This window comes from Coffea arabica, chromosome 5e (genome assembly GCF_036785885.1).
Source record: "Coffea arabica cultivar ET-39 chromosome 5e, Coffea Arabica ET-39 HiFi, whole genome shotgun sequence".
Classification (NCBI taxonomy): Eukaryota; Viridiplantae; Streptophyta; class Magnoliopsida; order Gentianales; family Rubiaceae; genus Coffea; species Coffea arabica.
Window position 1 is genome coordinate 10,016,073 of NC_092318.1, and position 16,306 is coordinate 10,032,378.

Below are 16,306 nucleotides of genomic sequence, written 5' to 3' on the forward strand. Positions count from 1 at the left end.
TTCCATTAAGCTCCAACACACAACACAACAGGCAAGGAGACAACCCTTGAAGGTCAATCAAAGAACAAAATGGAAGAGCCTGCGATCAGGACATTTTCTACAACAATACTTCTTATGAAATTCATGCCAGGCGCAAACAACATCCAATCACACATCAAATATTCAAACCAAAACAACAAGATCTTACAACTCTAATCTTTGAAATTTAACCAAAATGCAAGCTACAAAGACCCATCGAAAGGATGCAAAACAAGAGTGAAAACAGCAAAAATTTTGGGACAAATAGTCAGCTTCTCCAAACAGTCTAAGCATCATTAGCATTTCAGCTTTCTTTGCAAACAAAAACAAGATCACAGCAAAACGCAAGTCAATCGTTCCTCAAACAGAATTTTTAGCCGGGCATTTCATCAAACAGGTAAAGGGCATCAAAAATTTCACTAATCTTTTACTCAATTGAAGCTATACTCAGCCCCACAATTTACAGCAAACCCACAAGAAACCAATCTAATTAACATACAGAAAATGGCCATGAACAATCGATGCGAAAATTGAGATGCCAACCTTACAGAAAATATACTTTGACGGAAGAAGGAAATGGAAATGAAGAGGCTACCTTACTGTGACCTCTCACGGTGGTAGTCCACAGGCGGCAGTGTCAGCTTTGTAAGGCGAAATGGAGGAAGAATTGAGGGGTTGGGTGCGGAGTTGCCGGGCGCAGGCTTTTGTTGAGGAGGAGAAGGTGGCGCTGCGTGTGGCTGGAGGCGCCGCCCATCACGCAGTACACTTGCGCCGTCGGCATCAGCAGCGGGGAGGGCTGGGCTGGCTACTTCATTGTAGATAGTCTTAAGCTTGGAAAGAGGAACTAAGGGCCTCCCTGCTGCTCTAGAAAAATTCTTGGAGACCAGTCCTTTCTTCCCTTGTTTATTTGCTGCCCTTTTCCACCCCTGCCGAAACAATTTTTCTTCCTCCATTTCCTTTCGGCCAAGCTCTCTGTTTTTTTTTCGTTCTGTGCGTCTGTGGCTCCTAGCCCAACTGAAGCCCCAAAACTTCCCCAGCTTTCCCCCTGCGTTTTTTCTCTTCTCGCCCGCAACTCTCCTTATCTGCGGCTTCTCCTCCAATCTCACACAGAAACTCAGCCCTCTCTCTCGCTCTCTCTTTCACTCTTTTTCAGCCCTCGTTTCTTTTCCTTCGCTATCGCCTTTCACTCTTTGCCGTTCTTTCATCCGCCGCCCCCCTATTCTCTCAGATTTCCCCGCTTGCTCCTTTCCCTCTTTCTGGCCATTCCTTTTCGACTTCCCCTATCTCGGTCCTCAATTTCTCTCTCGTTTTCTTAGCTGCCGTCCCTCGTCTCCCTCAGCCGCCACTGCCTTTTTCACAGTCGACCTCCTAAAACTCCCCCCCAGATTTTCCGTCCCTAGGCTCTCTCTATCTCTCAAAACCTAGCTATCCTTCTAGATTCATCCCCCCTCCAGGTGTCCTAGACACCTGGCCTTTTGCAGCTCCAAATTTCATCTCCAGGACCTCTTCCAATCTCATTTGCAAGCTGCGGCAAAAAAAACGCAGCTTTCTGCATTGCCGTGACCTTTTTTTTTTTTTTTTTTTTTTAAAGTAAGAAATAATTTTAACTAAAATAAATAAAATACTAAAAAAATGCCCCAAAACATATTTTTGTGAACAAATTCTTTTCTTTCTTTTTCTTTCTTTTCCTTTTCTTTCAAATTTTATGCTAAAATGTCTAAAAATGAGATTAGTAAAACCAAACTAAAATAAAAATCAATAAACTAATAATGAAAAAATAAAGTCAAAAATTTGGTGTCTACATTGACTAGAGTAATTCTTGGAAAATTTCACTAGTTTTATACTCGAAACTTGGAACATTTAACTTTGACATTTACTATGAAAATGAGTGGAGTTTTGATGAGTTTTGACTCCATTAGTTTGGAAAATGTGAACGTTTTTTATATTCTAACTTTTGGACATGAGATTAAAAGTTTTGAGAGATGAAAACCATCTACCCCTTTTTCTCGATTTTCTTGTCGAAAGTAAATATAGTACTTTCTTTTGAAATTGAGATTACCTACCATGACTTAACTCGAAAACGGCCTTTAAGTTCTCTTTGAGTATTATTTCAATGATTTAGCGAGAAAAACTCCTTTAACTTGACTCGACTTGTGACCTTGAGAGTGGCTAGCAAGAAAATGTTTTTCTTTATAACCTTGGTCGAGTATCTAGGTAATCATGATTGTGCTTGTCTCAAGTGGTCACGAGGACGCCGAAGAGCTCATCTGACTTCTCGCTTTGCTCTTGTTTTGCCTTGACTTTTGGTGAGTGTCAAGTGCATGTTCAATGCTACTATGATTGAATTGCTATTTGTACAAGTGGTATATGATACATGAACTTACCGAGGCGAGAGTGTACTTTATCGCCCTCGTCCTCTCTCTTTCCTGATTACATGATACTTGTTAAATGAATATATATGACTTACATTTGTACATGAACATGTTTAACTCGTGAACACTGAGCGGAAGCATGTACCACACCCTATTCGGGTGGGAGGTGCCTCTCATACCGACTCAGTGCTATGATCGATTCTCTGAGCAGCAACATGTACCACACCCTAATCAGGTGGAAGGTGCCTCTTATACCGACTCAGAACCCTAAACAATTCAAAGTCGATTGGAGCGAAGTCTCATCGACCACTTATACTTCTGGGGACGCCCCAACCCATTGGCTAACCTCGTAACTCGAGCCAGCAAGGGCTTGGTCGAGAAGCTTGGTGAACTATGAGAAATTTTATAGTTTGATCTTTTGAGATCTTGCTTAGCATACTCGATTAGTATTGCCACCTCATGCGTGTTTGGTTCTGGATTCAAGAGGGTGTTATGTTGGATGGAGGAAGTAAGTGGAGCACTATGGTCATGTTACTATTTGAGCTGACGGAGAGTCAACCCCAGATGGCTTGAAACGGTCGAGATGTGGAAATAGCTCCTGAGAGCTCTTGTATCCTTCCTAGTGTGTTTATTTCCTACTTGTGTATTTAAATGAAAGTTCATGTTAAAGATGCTTTCAAATATGCTATTCGATTAATTGGTCCTACGTGCTTGCTTGCTTACTTGTTTTCTTGGCCTCACTGAGCGTTAGGTCATCCCTTTAAGTTTGTTTTCCTTAACAGGCTTTGGAAGTGGAAGTTGGAGATTCTAGACTAGCGGCTTTTGCTTGAAACTAGTATACTTTTGTATGTTATTAGGGACCATTGAAGTGTAAATTTTGTTATACTTGGGAATTGTGAATTGTAATTGTAAATGGTATACTTGGGAGTTTTGAGCTTGTATATTCGAAGTACTTCTTAATTAAATCGATGGTTAATTGTAATCCTTTATTAAACTTGAACGAGTGAGTGAGTTCTGACGAGAGTTAGGCAGGCGTCCCGCTGATACCTTGGGGTTCGCCCTAGGGAGAGGTAGGGGCGTCACATAGACACTAAAAGGAGACCGCTAGAGTTTAATCAAGGGGATAAGGTATATTTGAAAATTTTCCCTTTGAAAGGTATTATGAGGTTTGAAAAGAGTGGAAAGTTAAGACCTAGATACATAGGCCTTTTTGAGATACTTGAAAGAGTAGGAAATTTGGCATATCGTTTGGCACTGCTACTTGCTCTATCTAAAGTCCATAATGTCTTTCATATGTCCCAATTGAGGAAGTATGTCTTTGATCCAAGTTACGTACTGAAGGCTCAACCACTGGAGGTGAGGGAAGACACATCCTACAGAGAACATCTAGTGAAGATTGTTAATCAAAAGGATCAGGTGCTTAGACGAAGGATGATTTCGCATGTCAAATTCCAACGGACAAACCATATAGAGAGAGAAGCAACATGGGAGTTGGAAGAAAAAATGAGAGCAAAGTATCCGCAATTGTTTACACAAGGTATGTCAGTTTCAAGGACAAAACTTATTTTAAGGGGAGTATAATGTAATATCCTAAAATCACACCTTTACCATATTACTTAGGCAAAGAAACCTAGTCATACTACTAAACACTAGTAATAAGATCAATAAATGTAGTTAGTTCTTTTCTTTAATTTTCATGGTAAGGTTTCCAATTACATTTAGTATCATTAATATGTAATTGCCAGTCAACCATTAATCAAGCCTATTTCCATTACTAATTAGGATATTTCCTATGGTAAGATTTAAAATACAATTAATAACATTTATGTCTAATTATAAATCAAATCTCAATCAATCCATTTAGAAAATATTATCAACTAATAATTAGGACGTTGACTTTTTAATTGAGTTTTGACATAACACTACTAATCTGAGGCTTATACATACCCTGTACAAAAAATTAAATCATTTTTTCCTTTCTCTGGAAAATTGACAAATACAAAGGTGAGTTTGAGGGAGAGGGTGAGCAAGCTTTTGCAAGAGGAAAAGAGGGAGAAGCAGGAACTTTGAAGTCAAATAACAACTCGTGATTGCAACGCAAGTAAGACTCTAAGATTTTTATTTTTCATTGTATTGAAAAGTCAATCTGGATTTTAAGATTTATTGTACCTACCTTAGTTTATGAATTTTAGTAGAATTAACTAGATCTCAAAACTCTGAAAATTGTTGATTAAGTTCTATTAGAATCTATTGAGTAACTCCTAAAGGATCATGTTATAATCAATCCATTTGAATGTGCCTTGATTAATCTAACAATAGTACTTACTCTTTAAAAGATCTTGTTGGCCTGAGGATCCATTAAGAATGCAACTCACGTATAAGTAGTTAGATCCCATGCATATTAGTTTTCTTATTATCATGCACATGTCATTACATGGATTTGGAATCATTATGGATTATGTATACTAGTATAAGCGTAGTAGCTTCAATGTCTTACGAAGGTTTCTTTTTGTTTAGACTATTGTTCACATAGTAATGCAAATTGTTTACATTTGATATGACCAGTATGATTCAAATCTAGTTCTTAGTCTCAGTGTTTTAGACTATTAAAAGTTATGCAAATTTGGCGCAATCAGTGGCCCCTGACCAACAACTTGTAAATTATTTTAGTCAATGCTTTTAAACTCGGACCGGGGAGTGAACCGGAAAACCTTCCGCTTCATGGTTCGATCGGTTCAACCGGTTTGATCCTAGTTCAAAGGTTTAATAATTTTTTATTCATTTTAGTATTAAACATTTTGAATAAAACTAAAATATTTATTTTAAAAAATAAATACTTAAAAAAATCGGTTGAACCTCCCGGTTTTTACCGGTTCAACTGGTTCAATTAATTCTTTGGGTTTTTAATTGAACCGGACCGGAGGCATGGTCGGTTTGCGGTTCAACTGGCCGGTCCGGTCCAGTTTTCAAAACATTGATTTTAGTACCATCACATTTAGAATATTCAAGTGTAAGATTGAATTTTCAACCCTTAATGCCCTAACATTACTTTTGTTATCATAACAGCTCCAAGATTATCTTATAACCGTTATTAATTATCCGTAGCTAAATGACAGTGATAGTATCTTAAGGAAAAGTAAACCTTAATGCTTGAAAACACAAACTTCTATCTAAAAAAAGAAGACTACTAAGATGATAACACCAACTGATTATGAGTTTTTATTAACGACATTAATAGTGACAAGTACTCAATAGTTTAGTGTTGTAATTTATGTATTTCTTTGCAACTGCCTCATTTAACATTAAGGTTAAAGTTTAAAACTTTGATGTACTAAAGTTACTACTAGAATACAACAACAATTGAAATTGTCATTGACATTTTAAGAACTTTTTTCCTAAAATAAATGACTTCCAAAGTTATGAACTTTCCTTAGTTAATTCATGACCTCTCTAAAATAAAGACTTAGCTAAATTAACTAGAATTTCCTTAATGATTGATTTTTCCAAGAATATTGACCTAAACTAGGATTCCTTCCAAAGTTGTATAGACTTACCAAAAATAGTAACTTTCCAAGAAAGGAACTTTCTAAAATAGGAAGCTTACTTAAAAGGGAAATATTACATATAGAAACTTTACTCGTTTAGCAATGGTAAGTGTCCTAGGGTTGAACATCTCTAGGGGATGTATTAAAGAAATTATTGATGAACAATCAATATGTGTAAAGTAATAGACTTACATGTTATCTCTCTAGGGATTGAAGGAAAGGATCAAGAACACTAGCAAGACATTCTTCCAAGCTAATTGAGGTGAGTGGGATTTAACCCTTTGTATTTTCTAAAATCTTTTTGGCAATGTTTAGCAAAGTGTTACTTTCTCTATATGAAAATGGACCTTGTATGGCTATATGCATTAAACCTAAATGCTTCTTGTCATGAAATCTATATGTATATGATATGTTCATACTTATATAAAATTATTTGATTTTACTTGATTAAGTGTGAATGTTAATGTAATAGCTCTAATGGTCACGACATAATTGATAGGGGTTATAGTCTTGCCAATGTCAAAGTAAAGTAAAGTAAAGTGCAATGTTGGTTAAAGGATACTCCAAAGGTCCCTTTGATTGCCCGTTCTAGTGGGGTCAATCACTAGATTGAGTACTCAATGCCGATGAAGACATGTAACTATTAAGAGCTATTAACTATTTAATCAATGTTTATAGATGATACTAATGTGCAAAGAATGTTTACTCTTCATGAAATTGTGTGTTTACGTGTATAACTTTTGGAAATGTATAACTGTATATATATGTAACATACTCAGTCCAACAAGGGCGGTATGTTTTACTCACTGAGCAAGTTGATGCACATCCCAATATTTTAACATTTTATGTAGAGGATAAGTACGTATACGAGTTTGTTGAGGCTGATGGTGACTAGGATTGCTAGTAGAATAATAAATGTTATATTTGGATCCGTTATGTTAATAATGATCATATATGGCTCAATAGAATGATTACTTAAGCATTTTATTTTTATTTATGTATTAATAGAAATAAGTTCCGCACTAGATTTTCTATTGCTTCCGTAAATAAAATGTAATGATTATTGAGGCCTTGTATCTTGGAGAATTATACTCTTTGGGGTACGGCAACTGTCACATTCCAGACAAGGTGCGGGCTCGAGGTGTGACATTCTAAGCTACAACTATTTAGTTCTCTCTACCCTTCTCTCCTTTTCTAATTAATGAGATACAAGGGGTATTTATAGATGTATTTGGAGGAGAAAATGTGCTCATAATGCAGTCATAAAGTTGTCCTTAACTTTTCCAAGACAAATCTTGCTAGATCCAATAGTTTTCTCTTGCAGAAAAATTGATCAAAAAACTTGTGTGAAATGTCTACAACTTGCTCTTGCAAGTTGCAGCGGGTTTGCACTGTTTTTCTCAATCTACAATATTGCTCTATTTTTTGACCAAATTCAACTGCAATTTTTTCAATGATAAAAGCCAAATTAGCCTTTTCTCAAAACATAAAAATTGTAGTTCTTTGACTTAACTTTCGAATGCATCAGGAATCATCCCACTTGGATGTCTGTAGGTGGAGAAATGACCAAAAAATCACTAACTAGTCAATCCCCTGTTCAGCTTTTGAAAGCAAAAAATGCATGACGGTATTTCAACCTTTTGGCCAAGAAAATGTATGAATTGAATTTTGATATCTTCATAAGAACTGTAGGTCAATATCTTTAGATTCAAATGGTTTAAGAATCATCTCAATCCAATACTTGTAATTCAAGATATAGTAAAAAACCAAAAGGTGTCAAAACTATCAAACTTTTCTTCTTTTGTACTTGGTTGCATCCCATCCTATGAACATTTTACAATTCATGTTCACTTTAAATCACTTCTAATAATCAATAATCATCCAAATATATTCTCAATTCACCCCATTTGATGATTGAGCCATTAGACCTACAAAATATGATTTTTACCACTTTAACCCATAGAAATGCAATTTTTCACAATTGGACCACAAAATGCAACTTTCACTAGAAATCTAGTGTTTTTGTACCGGCAAAACCCCATACATGGGGGAGGGACACCACCCCCAATTTTAGTTGAAAAATCCGTTAAAGAAATAGTGTCTCATACATAAAAAAAAGCATTAAATAACGAGTACTACTCCCTTACATGGATGCATCTAATCCCTGTACAAATCAAAATATCTAGTGAATCCAGTGTTTGAATATGTTTTGGCAGCTAACACATGGAATCAAAGAGATATTGCGCCGTTTTTGGGAGACCTGCCAAAGCATCTGCAAGTATGTTCACTTCCCTATAAATGTGTTGAACACTCCCACTAGAAACCTAGTTATTTAACTATTAAAATGACTAAAACACACCAAAATATAAATAATAAAACACACTTAAAATATGCAAAATGCACATTTATCAAATTTCACCAAAACTAAGGGTTGAAGAGGCTTGAAGGCAGGGTCTAATTCCTCTCAAAATGGTGGTAATAACAGCATATTAAGGTAAGAGAAAAGAGATCTCTTTTGTAAAACTTCGAAAGCTGTTATTTGTTACTACCTCCGTCCCATTGAAAGTTTCATACTTTACCTTTTGGTTTGTCCCAAAATTAATGTCAATTACCACAATTGGCAATGAAAACTTTCCCCCATTTCCATCTCATGCCCTTAAATATACCAGATTCTTTTAATCTTTTGATGGACCCCAAAAGACGACAAGAATTGCACTTAATACGCGTGAGTCCCATAGCAAGTGCAAACAATGGTCGTGCAAGATACTTTTCCAAAAAATAGCATGAAACATTCTTGAGGCATGGGTCCCGCACGTCTTGTCACCACTCCATTATCTTTCTGCCATTTGACAAGTTATAAAGCATAGAAACTGAATAAAGGTATTGCTGGAAATTAGACCAAAACTTTTGAAATCTTGGCACTGTTGAAAATAAGTATGAGACCTGACATATTTTAGGACGGAGGGAGTAGTTGCAGATGATGGAAATTTCTTGTTGATCTCATATCTAATAATGGACTAGAAAGTGAAAAGAATAAGTTGGATCATGCATATAATCAAAAAATAAAAATGTAATTTAGCATATTTTATCTTGTTGATGGTGAGCAATAGTTAAGGGGTACTTGTGAAAGTACAAAATCTTCTCTCTGCTAGAATCAATTTTTTTATTGTGCTTTTTTCTGAATTGAGCTGAATTGTTACAAGAAAATTAATTTCAGGGAGGTTAATAATATTTTCAAAACTTTAGGGGAGGACAATAAAAATTGTTAAAAACCTCAAGTGAGGAATGTGAAATTAATATTCCAAAATCTTGGATCCCCGCATTTTGGAGTGGGTTTTCTCTGGATATGAGTGGGTTGAATTTTCCGGAAGTCCACAATTGCAATGGCTGGAAAGTGGAAGCAACTCATTGTGGTGATTTTACTGTTTTAAAAGTAAAAAATCACAATAAAATTTTTGCAATGCTTTTAAGAAAGGACATTTTTGTGAACAGGATAGCAAAAATTGTTCTAACGATTAGATTTATAATTTTTTTATAAAACAATTCAAAATTTCATTAAATATTAAAATCTGCACTAATAACAGAAATCACATCTGACAAACATATGCATATAAAACAAATATGAATAATAATAGATACTTCAAATCTAAAAAATTAATAAAAATTTTCAATGTAAAGTTCAAATATATTTAAACATCAAAGAGAAAACTATAGTACCAGAACATCTTCGAATGTTTCCTACTATCACATGTGCTGGTTAACTACTTCAACCTCAGATGTAATGAAGATAATAATTACATTATCCCTCTTTAACCTATAACTTGTCTCCAATAATTAACACTAACAACTACTGATGCAGTGCATCACTAGAGGTTCTCAGCAATTTTTAATTGTGATTTTATAAATTTAAAAATAGGATTCACGATGACAACAGGGCAGATATTCATGATCAACAGGGTCGAGGGAGATCTTTTTCCTGCCACTTTAAATGGGGTGGGAGGGCGGGAAAAATACCCCTATCCCGTTTGCCGCTAATAATTTAATATTATATATTTATATATGTACAACGTAAAAATAAACAATATAATAAAACTATATGTATGTAATATTAAAATTAATAACATGATATTTTCTTGTAATAAATTAATGTAATATTTCTTGTTAATTTATTGTGATTAACCAATAATTTTGTTACGTTAGTTTATTTTTTCTATTTTGATGTTGTTTATAGATACATAAAAAAAAGTACGATAATTGATTTTTTTTTTTATATAAAATCATATGTACAGAAAATAAATTCACAAGATCAAAATAATTTTAAACTTTTATTTCACGTTGGATAAATGTACAACAATTATTTGCAAGTTCATTGTTAGTGCATCACATATATAAAAAATTAAAATCAAGCAAAAAAAAATAAAAATGCTAGAGGTGTAGATTGGGGGCAGCCCCAGAGGTAGTAAGGTGCAGGGGGTAGAGATAGTGGAGATGGGAAAGGGGATGGGACTTTTTGGAGAACGGATCAGTGGATGGTATTTCTCCCATTCCAAATCCACCCCATGAAGGGCACAGTAACTTTGAAAGTTATAAACACATATAAAACTCTCACAATGTTACTTCGCATCGCACTTTATCCCCTTAACTCATTATATAGTAAGAGTAGTTTTGTTCAAAAACATCAAGTAGAGGGGGGACAAAATGCCTATATAATGAGTATAAATGCACAAAGTGCAACTGTAGATTAAATTGAGGAGAGTTAAGTGCATTTCACCCTAAATAAAAAGATAATTAAATGTCAAAACAAAGAAACTACTTTATATTGAGTTTAATGATTAGCTTGATTAAGGGTTAAAAAATAGAAAAGCTCCATGTGGTATAGCTATCATACAGAAAATTCCCATGTGGTTTCATATCATGTGCGTCGGTACCCTATGGTTTGAATTATTCTGAAAAGTCGACAGAAATCATTAAAATAGTCGGAGCTGAGTGAAAAGACGAAAATACCCTAATAATATAAGCGAAAATAGCCGAAGTAATTTAGCATCCCTAACTCTTTCAGCATCAGGAAGGCATTCACCTACTGCTCAGCATAAAGTGGCCAAGTTGCCATTGGAACGCCATACCAAACGCTTTCCAATGTTGAGTTCCAGCCACAGTGAGAGACAGAGCCTCCAACAGCAGGATGAGATAGAACTGCAGCCTGTGGTGCAATAACTTTTCCGACCCCTGCAGCTCGCTGCAAGAATCCTTCTGGCAAGACTTCTTCCAGGTTCTCATACTCACCTGGATACTCGAACTTTCCTTTAGGTGGAGGCGTTCTCAATGACCAGAGAAACTGGTATTCTGTGTGCTCGAGTGCATAGGCAATTTCCTTCACTTGGTCACTATAGTTGATGCTAAGTGGCCCATCCCTGCTTAAGGAATGGTCTGTTTTCTTCATTTCTCCCCTCTTTTCTGTTACCGACTTCAGTAAATTATTTAATTAAAGATGGAGATCAAAACTATATATAGGCTTTCAATTACTACCTTGATTTTGATGAACTCCAAGGCTCTGGGTTTTATAGTTCCATCAGTTCACAATAGTCCGAGGAAAAACTGTATTTTGACCTGGTAATAAGCAAGTGAAGTCATGGCTCACACCATCATGATTTTATCGTAGAAAACAAAGTGGGATTTGAACCATAAGGTCCGTCCATTCTCATCAATCTCGAAAGTTCTATGTTGTGGGTCTTCAGCCAAAATTGCAGGAAAGTGTGAAGGGTACAATAGGTATATCTGGTGAAAGTTTGTGATAAAAACTTATTTTCCGCAAGAAACATGTGCCTTTTCAGTGCGTTTAATACAAAAGCCTTACATTTGATGCTTTCTGTCGACTTTTCAGAATAATTCAAACTACAGGATACCGAAGCGTATGATATGAAACCATAAGGGGCTTTTTTGTTTTTAACCCCTTGATTAATGATAATAAAATTTCACGATTCAACATGACAAAGCAATTTATTGATAGTACATTTACATTTATCGAGTAAAAATCCTGAAAACATGGTAGTTTTTTATTTCTACTCGATTCACTAGTGAAAGGCATCACATCTGCTCTTCATGTAAACGGATAAGATACATGTGGCATGCGTTTGCAAGCTAAGTAGAAACTAGAAAGATAAAGGTTGGATTTCCATCTTCAATCAACTGGCTAAAGTTAGCAGAGAAAACGAAAGAAATGAAAAAAGCAGAGCTGGTTTTCGTTACTATGCCAGCGATTGGCCACTTAGTGTCATGTGTTGAACTAGCAAAGCTTCTCATTGAATGTGATGAACGATTATCGATCACCGTCCTGATTATGAAGCTGCCCTTTGATCCAAAAGTCAGTAGCTACACAAATTCGTTGTTAGAAACTCCGAATTTGCACATAAGGTACCTTGAGCTCATGAAAGAAGAGCCTTCTTCTCAATTGTCGTCTTTTCTTTCGATTTTCTTTCGATTTATCGACAACCATAAAAGTTGTGTGAGGGAGGTTCTTGCTGAAATATCCAATTCTGTTTCGTCGCACCTTGGTGGGATCGTCATAGACATGTTTTGCACCTCTTTGATTGATGTAGCCAATGAATTTGGGGTTCCTTCCTATATATTTTACCCAGGTGGTGCTGCAACGCTTGGCGTTTTATTCCAGTTGCAAAGTCTGAGGGATGATCTCAATGAAGATGTGAGCCATTACGAGAATGAAGATGTGAGCCATTACGAGAATTCAGACGTTGAATTAGCTTTGCCTACTTACATCAATCCTGTTCCAGCTAAACTTTTGTCATCTGCATTGTTTGAGAAGGATGGAGGTGTCGACATGGTCCTCGATCAGGCACAAAGATACAGGAAGACCAAGGGAATCATAATTAACACTTTCCTTGAGTTAGAATCCCATGCGATTCACGCCTTGAGCAATGATAAAACCATCCCACCAGTATATGCAGTAGGGCCTGTATTGAATCTGAAGGGAAGCAATAGTCAAAATCAAGAAACTGAGATGATTATGAAATGGCTAGATCTTCAGCCAGAATGTTCTGTTGTGTTCCTTTGCTTTGGTAGTGCAGGTAGTTTTGATGGTGACCAAGTGAAGGAAATTGCCTATGCACTCGAGCGCAGTGGATATCGATTCCTCTGGTCATTGAGAAGGCCTTCACCCAAAGAAAATTTTGAGTTTCCAAGTGAGTATGAGAACCTGGATGAAGTCATGCCAGAAGGGTTCTTGCAGCGAACTGCAGCTGTTGGAAAAGTTATTGGATGGGCACCACAGGCGGCAGCTCTATCCCATCCTGCTGTGGGGGGCTTTGTTTCTCACTGTGGTTGGAACTCAATATTGGAAAGCGTTTGGTGCGGTGTGCCAGTGGCAACTTGGCCGCTTTATGCAGAGCAGCAGCAGAATGCATTCCTAATGGTGAAAGACTTGGCAATGGCAGTGGAGATCAAAATAGATTTCAAAAGGGATTTCGTACTGGGTGTGAGTAGTGAGATTTTGAGTGCAGATGTGATTGAAAGAGGGATTAAACATCTGATGGATCCTGAGAATGAAATCAGAGAGAAGGTGAAGGAAATGAAAGAGAAGAGCAGGTTGGCTCCTAATGAAGGAGGATCATCCTTTTCTTCCTTGAGGCGTTTTCTTGAAGATGTGTTAGATAACATTCCATGATTGAATAGTGTGTCAGAATTGAATAGTGATAATGAATTACATGATCCCTTGTTTTTCATAAATTCAATAGCTGGATATCAACTACTACTACAATCATGAAATCTGCTATTATCAATTCTGTTTTGAGAGTCAGTGAGAATTAATCAATTAATGGAGTCTCGTTCCTTTATCCATCTGTTTTTCCTTTTGTACTTGCTTTTTGGCTATTCTGATCATCTATAATTGCATATGGTTCTTTGTTTCTTGTAATGTGCTCTGTATTCCTTGCTGGCTCTTACCTGATACGATTTTCCTTTTCCTTGTATCCTTTTATTCCCCCTTTTCCTAAAATTTTAGGGTTAATTACATTTACTTCCCCTATGGTTTGATCAAATAACAAACCAGCCCCTCATTTTTAACAAAACTATGAAAAGGTCCCTCAAACTCAAAGCTCCATAACAAAAACATCCCTGTGTGGCTGTGTCAGTCAACTAACGTTGATTTACAAACTGGCTGTAATGTCACGGCAAATATATGACAAAACTCCGAGAATGCCCATCAAAAATCTGTTACCAGTTATCTTTCTTCTTCCTTCCCCTTATGCAATCAAATAGTACTAAAACCATAATTTGTACGTTACTACTTATCTTTCTTCATCCTTCCCCGTATGCAGTATACAGTAAGATACTAAAACCGTGACTTGTCCCAACAAGACGCCAGAGTTGAAGCATCCCGCTCCAATTGCCAATGTCAGTTTTAAAGTTTTTTTTTTTTTTTCAAGGTTTGAGCCTTAAAAAAAAAAACACAAAATGTGGGTAAAAACGTGCTTAAATCGAAACTGAATTCTTCCAAAGTCTTCGGCAACTCCTAGAAATATTAGAAACACACACTGATGCAATAGCTCATATTCAATCATAAATGGACTCAACGAAAATCACCCATTAACAAATATGGGTAGATCAGATTATGGATAGAAAATCATATTCCAATTCATAGAAGGGTAATTACCCAATTTCATGGGCTATTAAATCCCAAAAACAAATTGTTACAAGGCCTGTTCATCATTGTCGGTGTGTGTTTGAAACAGAGAGAAAGGGATAGCGAGGAAATATGAAAAAAGCAATGGAGGCAGTGGCGATTGACAACAGAGTTGACGGCGGCAATGGTATGGAGTATAGGTGGCAAACCAACCCATTTAACTAAATTTACCCATACCCGTCCATGAATAGGTGGGTATGGGTATCTTAAATTTTTGTATATGGATATAAACGGGTTATCCAATAATACCCATTTATTAAATGGGTATTATTGGGTAATCCATCAAAGCCAATTAATCCATTTAGAATTCTCTTCCCCCAAGTCTCTTCTCTTCCCCCACCCTTTTTTTTTTCAAATATTTCATTTTGTCATGATGTTAACTACTTTTGTTTCACTATTATTATTATTTGTTGGTTTTATCTTATTATTTTATTTTCTCTTAATTTGTTAACTTGCTCACTTTTTAGCATTACCAATTTATGATAAGTTTTAGCCTCTTTTCTTATCTTTCTAAAATGAAATTTTAAATTTATATATGAAAAAAATTTTAGGGGTTCAAAATTTTTGGATTAAGTTTTTATATTAACTTTTATAGTACTTAGTTCAAATTTTTTTTATTCTTATTATTCAATTATTAAATAATATGTAATTTTGCGACATAGAGTATAAATGGAAAAAAATTGGTAATTAGGCTTATTGAACATTATAAACAAATATTTAAAATTAATGGTGGGTACAAAGAGTGGTATAAATTGATAATTTAGTTTGAAAAAATAAATTTAAATGAGTATACAAAAAATTAAAATAAATGGGTTATAAATGGGTAATCGGGTTACCCAATTCATTTTTTGATTTACCCATTTATACCTATCTAATTAAATGGGTATAAATGGGTTGATTCACTTATACCCATTACCCATTTTATCCAACCCAAACCCGCCCAAGTTACCCATTTTGACACCTCTAGTATGGAGACATAACTTGTTCTTGGATAATTACTAGATTGATTCATATATGAGCTTGTTCTCCAAATTTGTGTGGTTGTTTAAATAAATTTTTGTTGAATGTTTGGTTTTGACTTGTTGGGGGGGGGGGAGGGGGAGGGAAATAAGGAGAGACCCGATCTATGGTTTTGATCACTAGAATTCTTTTTTTTTTTTTTGGCACATGATAGATTTTATTCTATATTTGCTTTTACTCTATGTTAGGGGAAGGGAATCCAAAGAAATCAAAGGGAGGGGGAGGTGGAAGAGGGGAGGAGACTGCTAGGGAGAGGGGAAAGGGGGATCCAAAGAAGTTATAGGGAGAATTCGGGGGAGACTGAACCACTATCTAACTGGTGAAATTTTTTGGAGAGGGGGAGTGGGGAAGTGGGGGATCCAAAGGGGTCAAAAGAAGGGGGAGGGGGAAGTGGGGACCCAAAGGGGGAATTTTATCCTACACCCAAGATGAGTTTTAAAACTCTCCTGGTGACCAACTACTCTAAGAGTAGTTGTTTGACCACTAGTACTTAGTTTCTTTATTCTTATTTTTCTTTTTTTTTTTCTCAATCTTTCCTTCTCTAATTTTTTTAATCTTTGTTTTATCTTGTACTATTGTCACACCTTCACTTGCTTTTTCTATTTTTGGTAAAATAAATATTTTTTATGGATTTAGAATTTTATTTTTGAAATCTT

At 35.8% G+C, this 16,306-nt stretch overlaps 1 protein-coding gene across 1 annotated transcript; it reads left to right on the top strand.

The window, feature by feature from the left end:
- The first annotated feature begins 12,152 nt into the window (after positions 1-12,152).
- On the top strand, positions 12,153-13,842 carry LOC113743927 (anthocyanidin 3-O-glucosyltransferase 2-like). Its single transcript, XM_027271987.2, has one exon. The coding sequence runs from the start codon at positions 12,153-12,155 to the stop codon at positions 13,611-13,613; it is 1,461 nt and encodes a 486-aa protein (XP_027127788.2). The 3' UTR covers positions 13,614-13,842.
- The last annotated feature ends 2,464 nt before the right edge of the window (positions 13,843-16,306 follow it).

Bases quoted from the DNA above. Each gene is read 5' to 3' on its own strand.
- LOC113743927 (XM_027271987.2), top strand. From the start codon at position 12,153: ATGAAAAAAGCAGAGCTGGTTTTCGTTACTATGCCAGCGATTGGCCAC.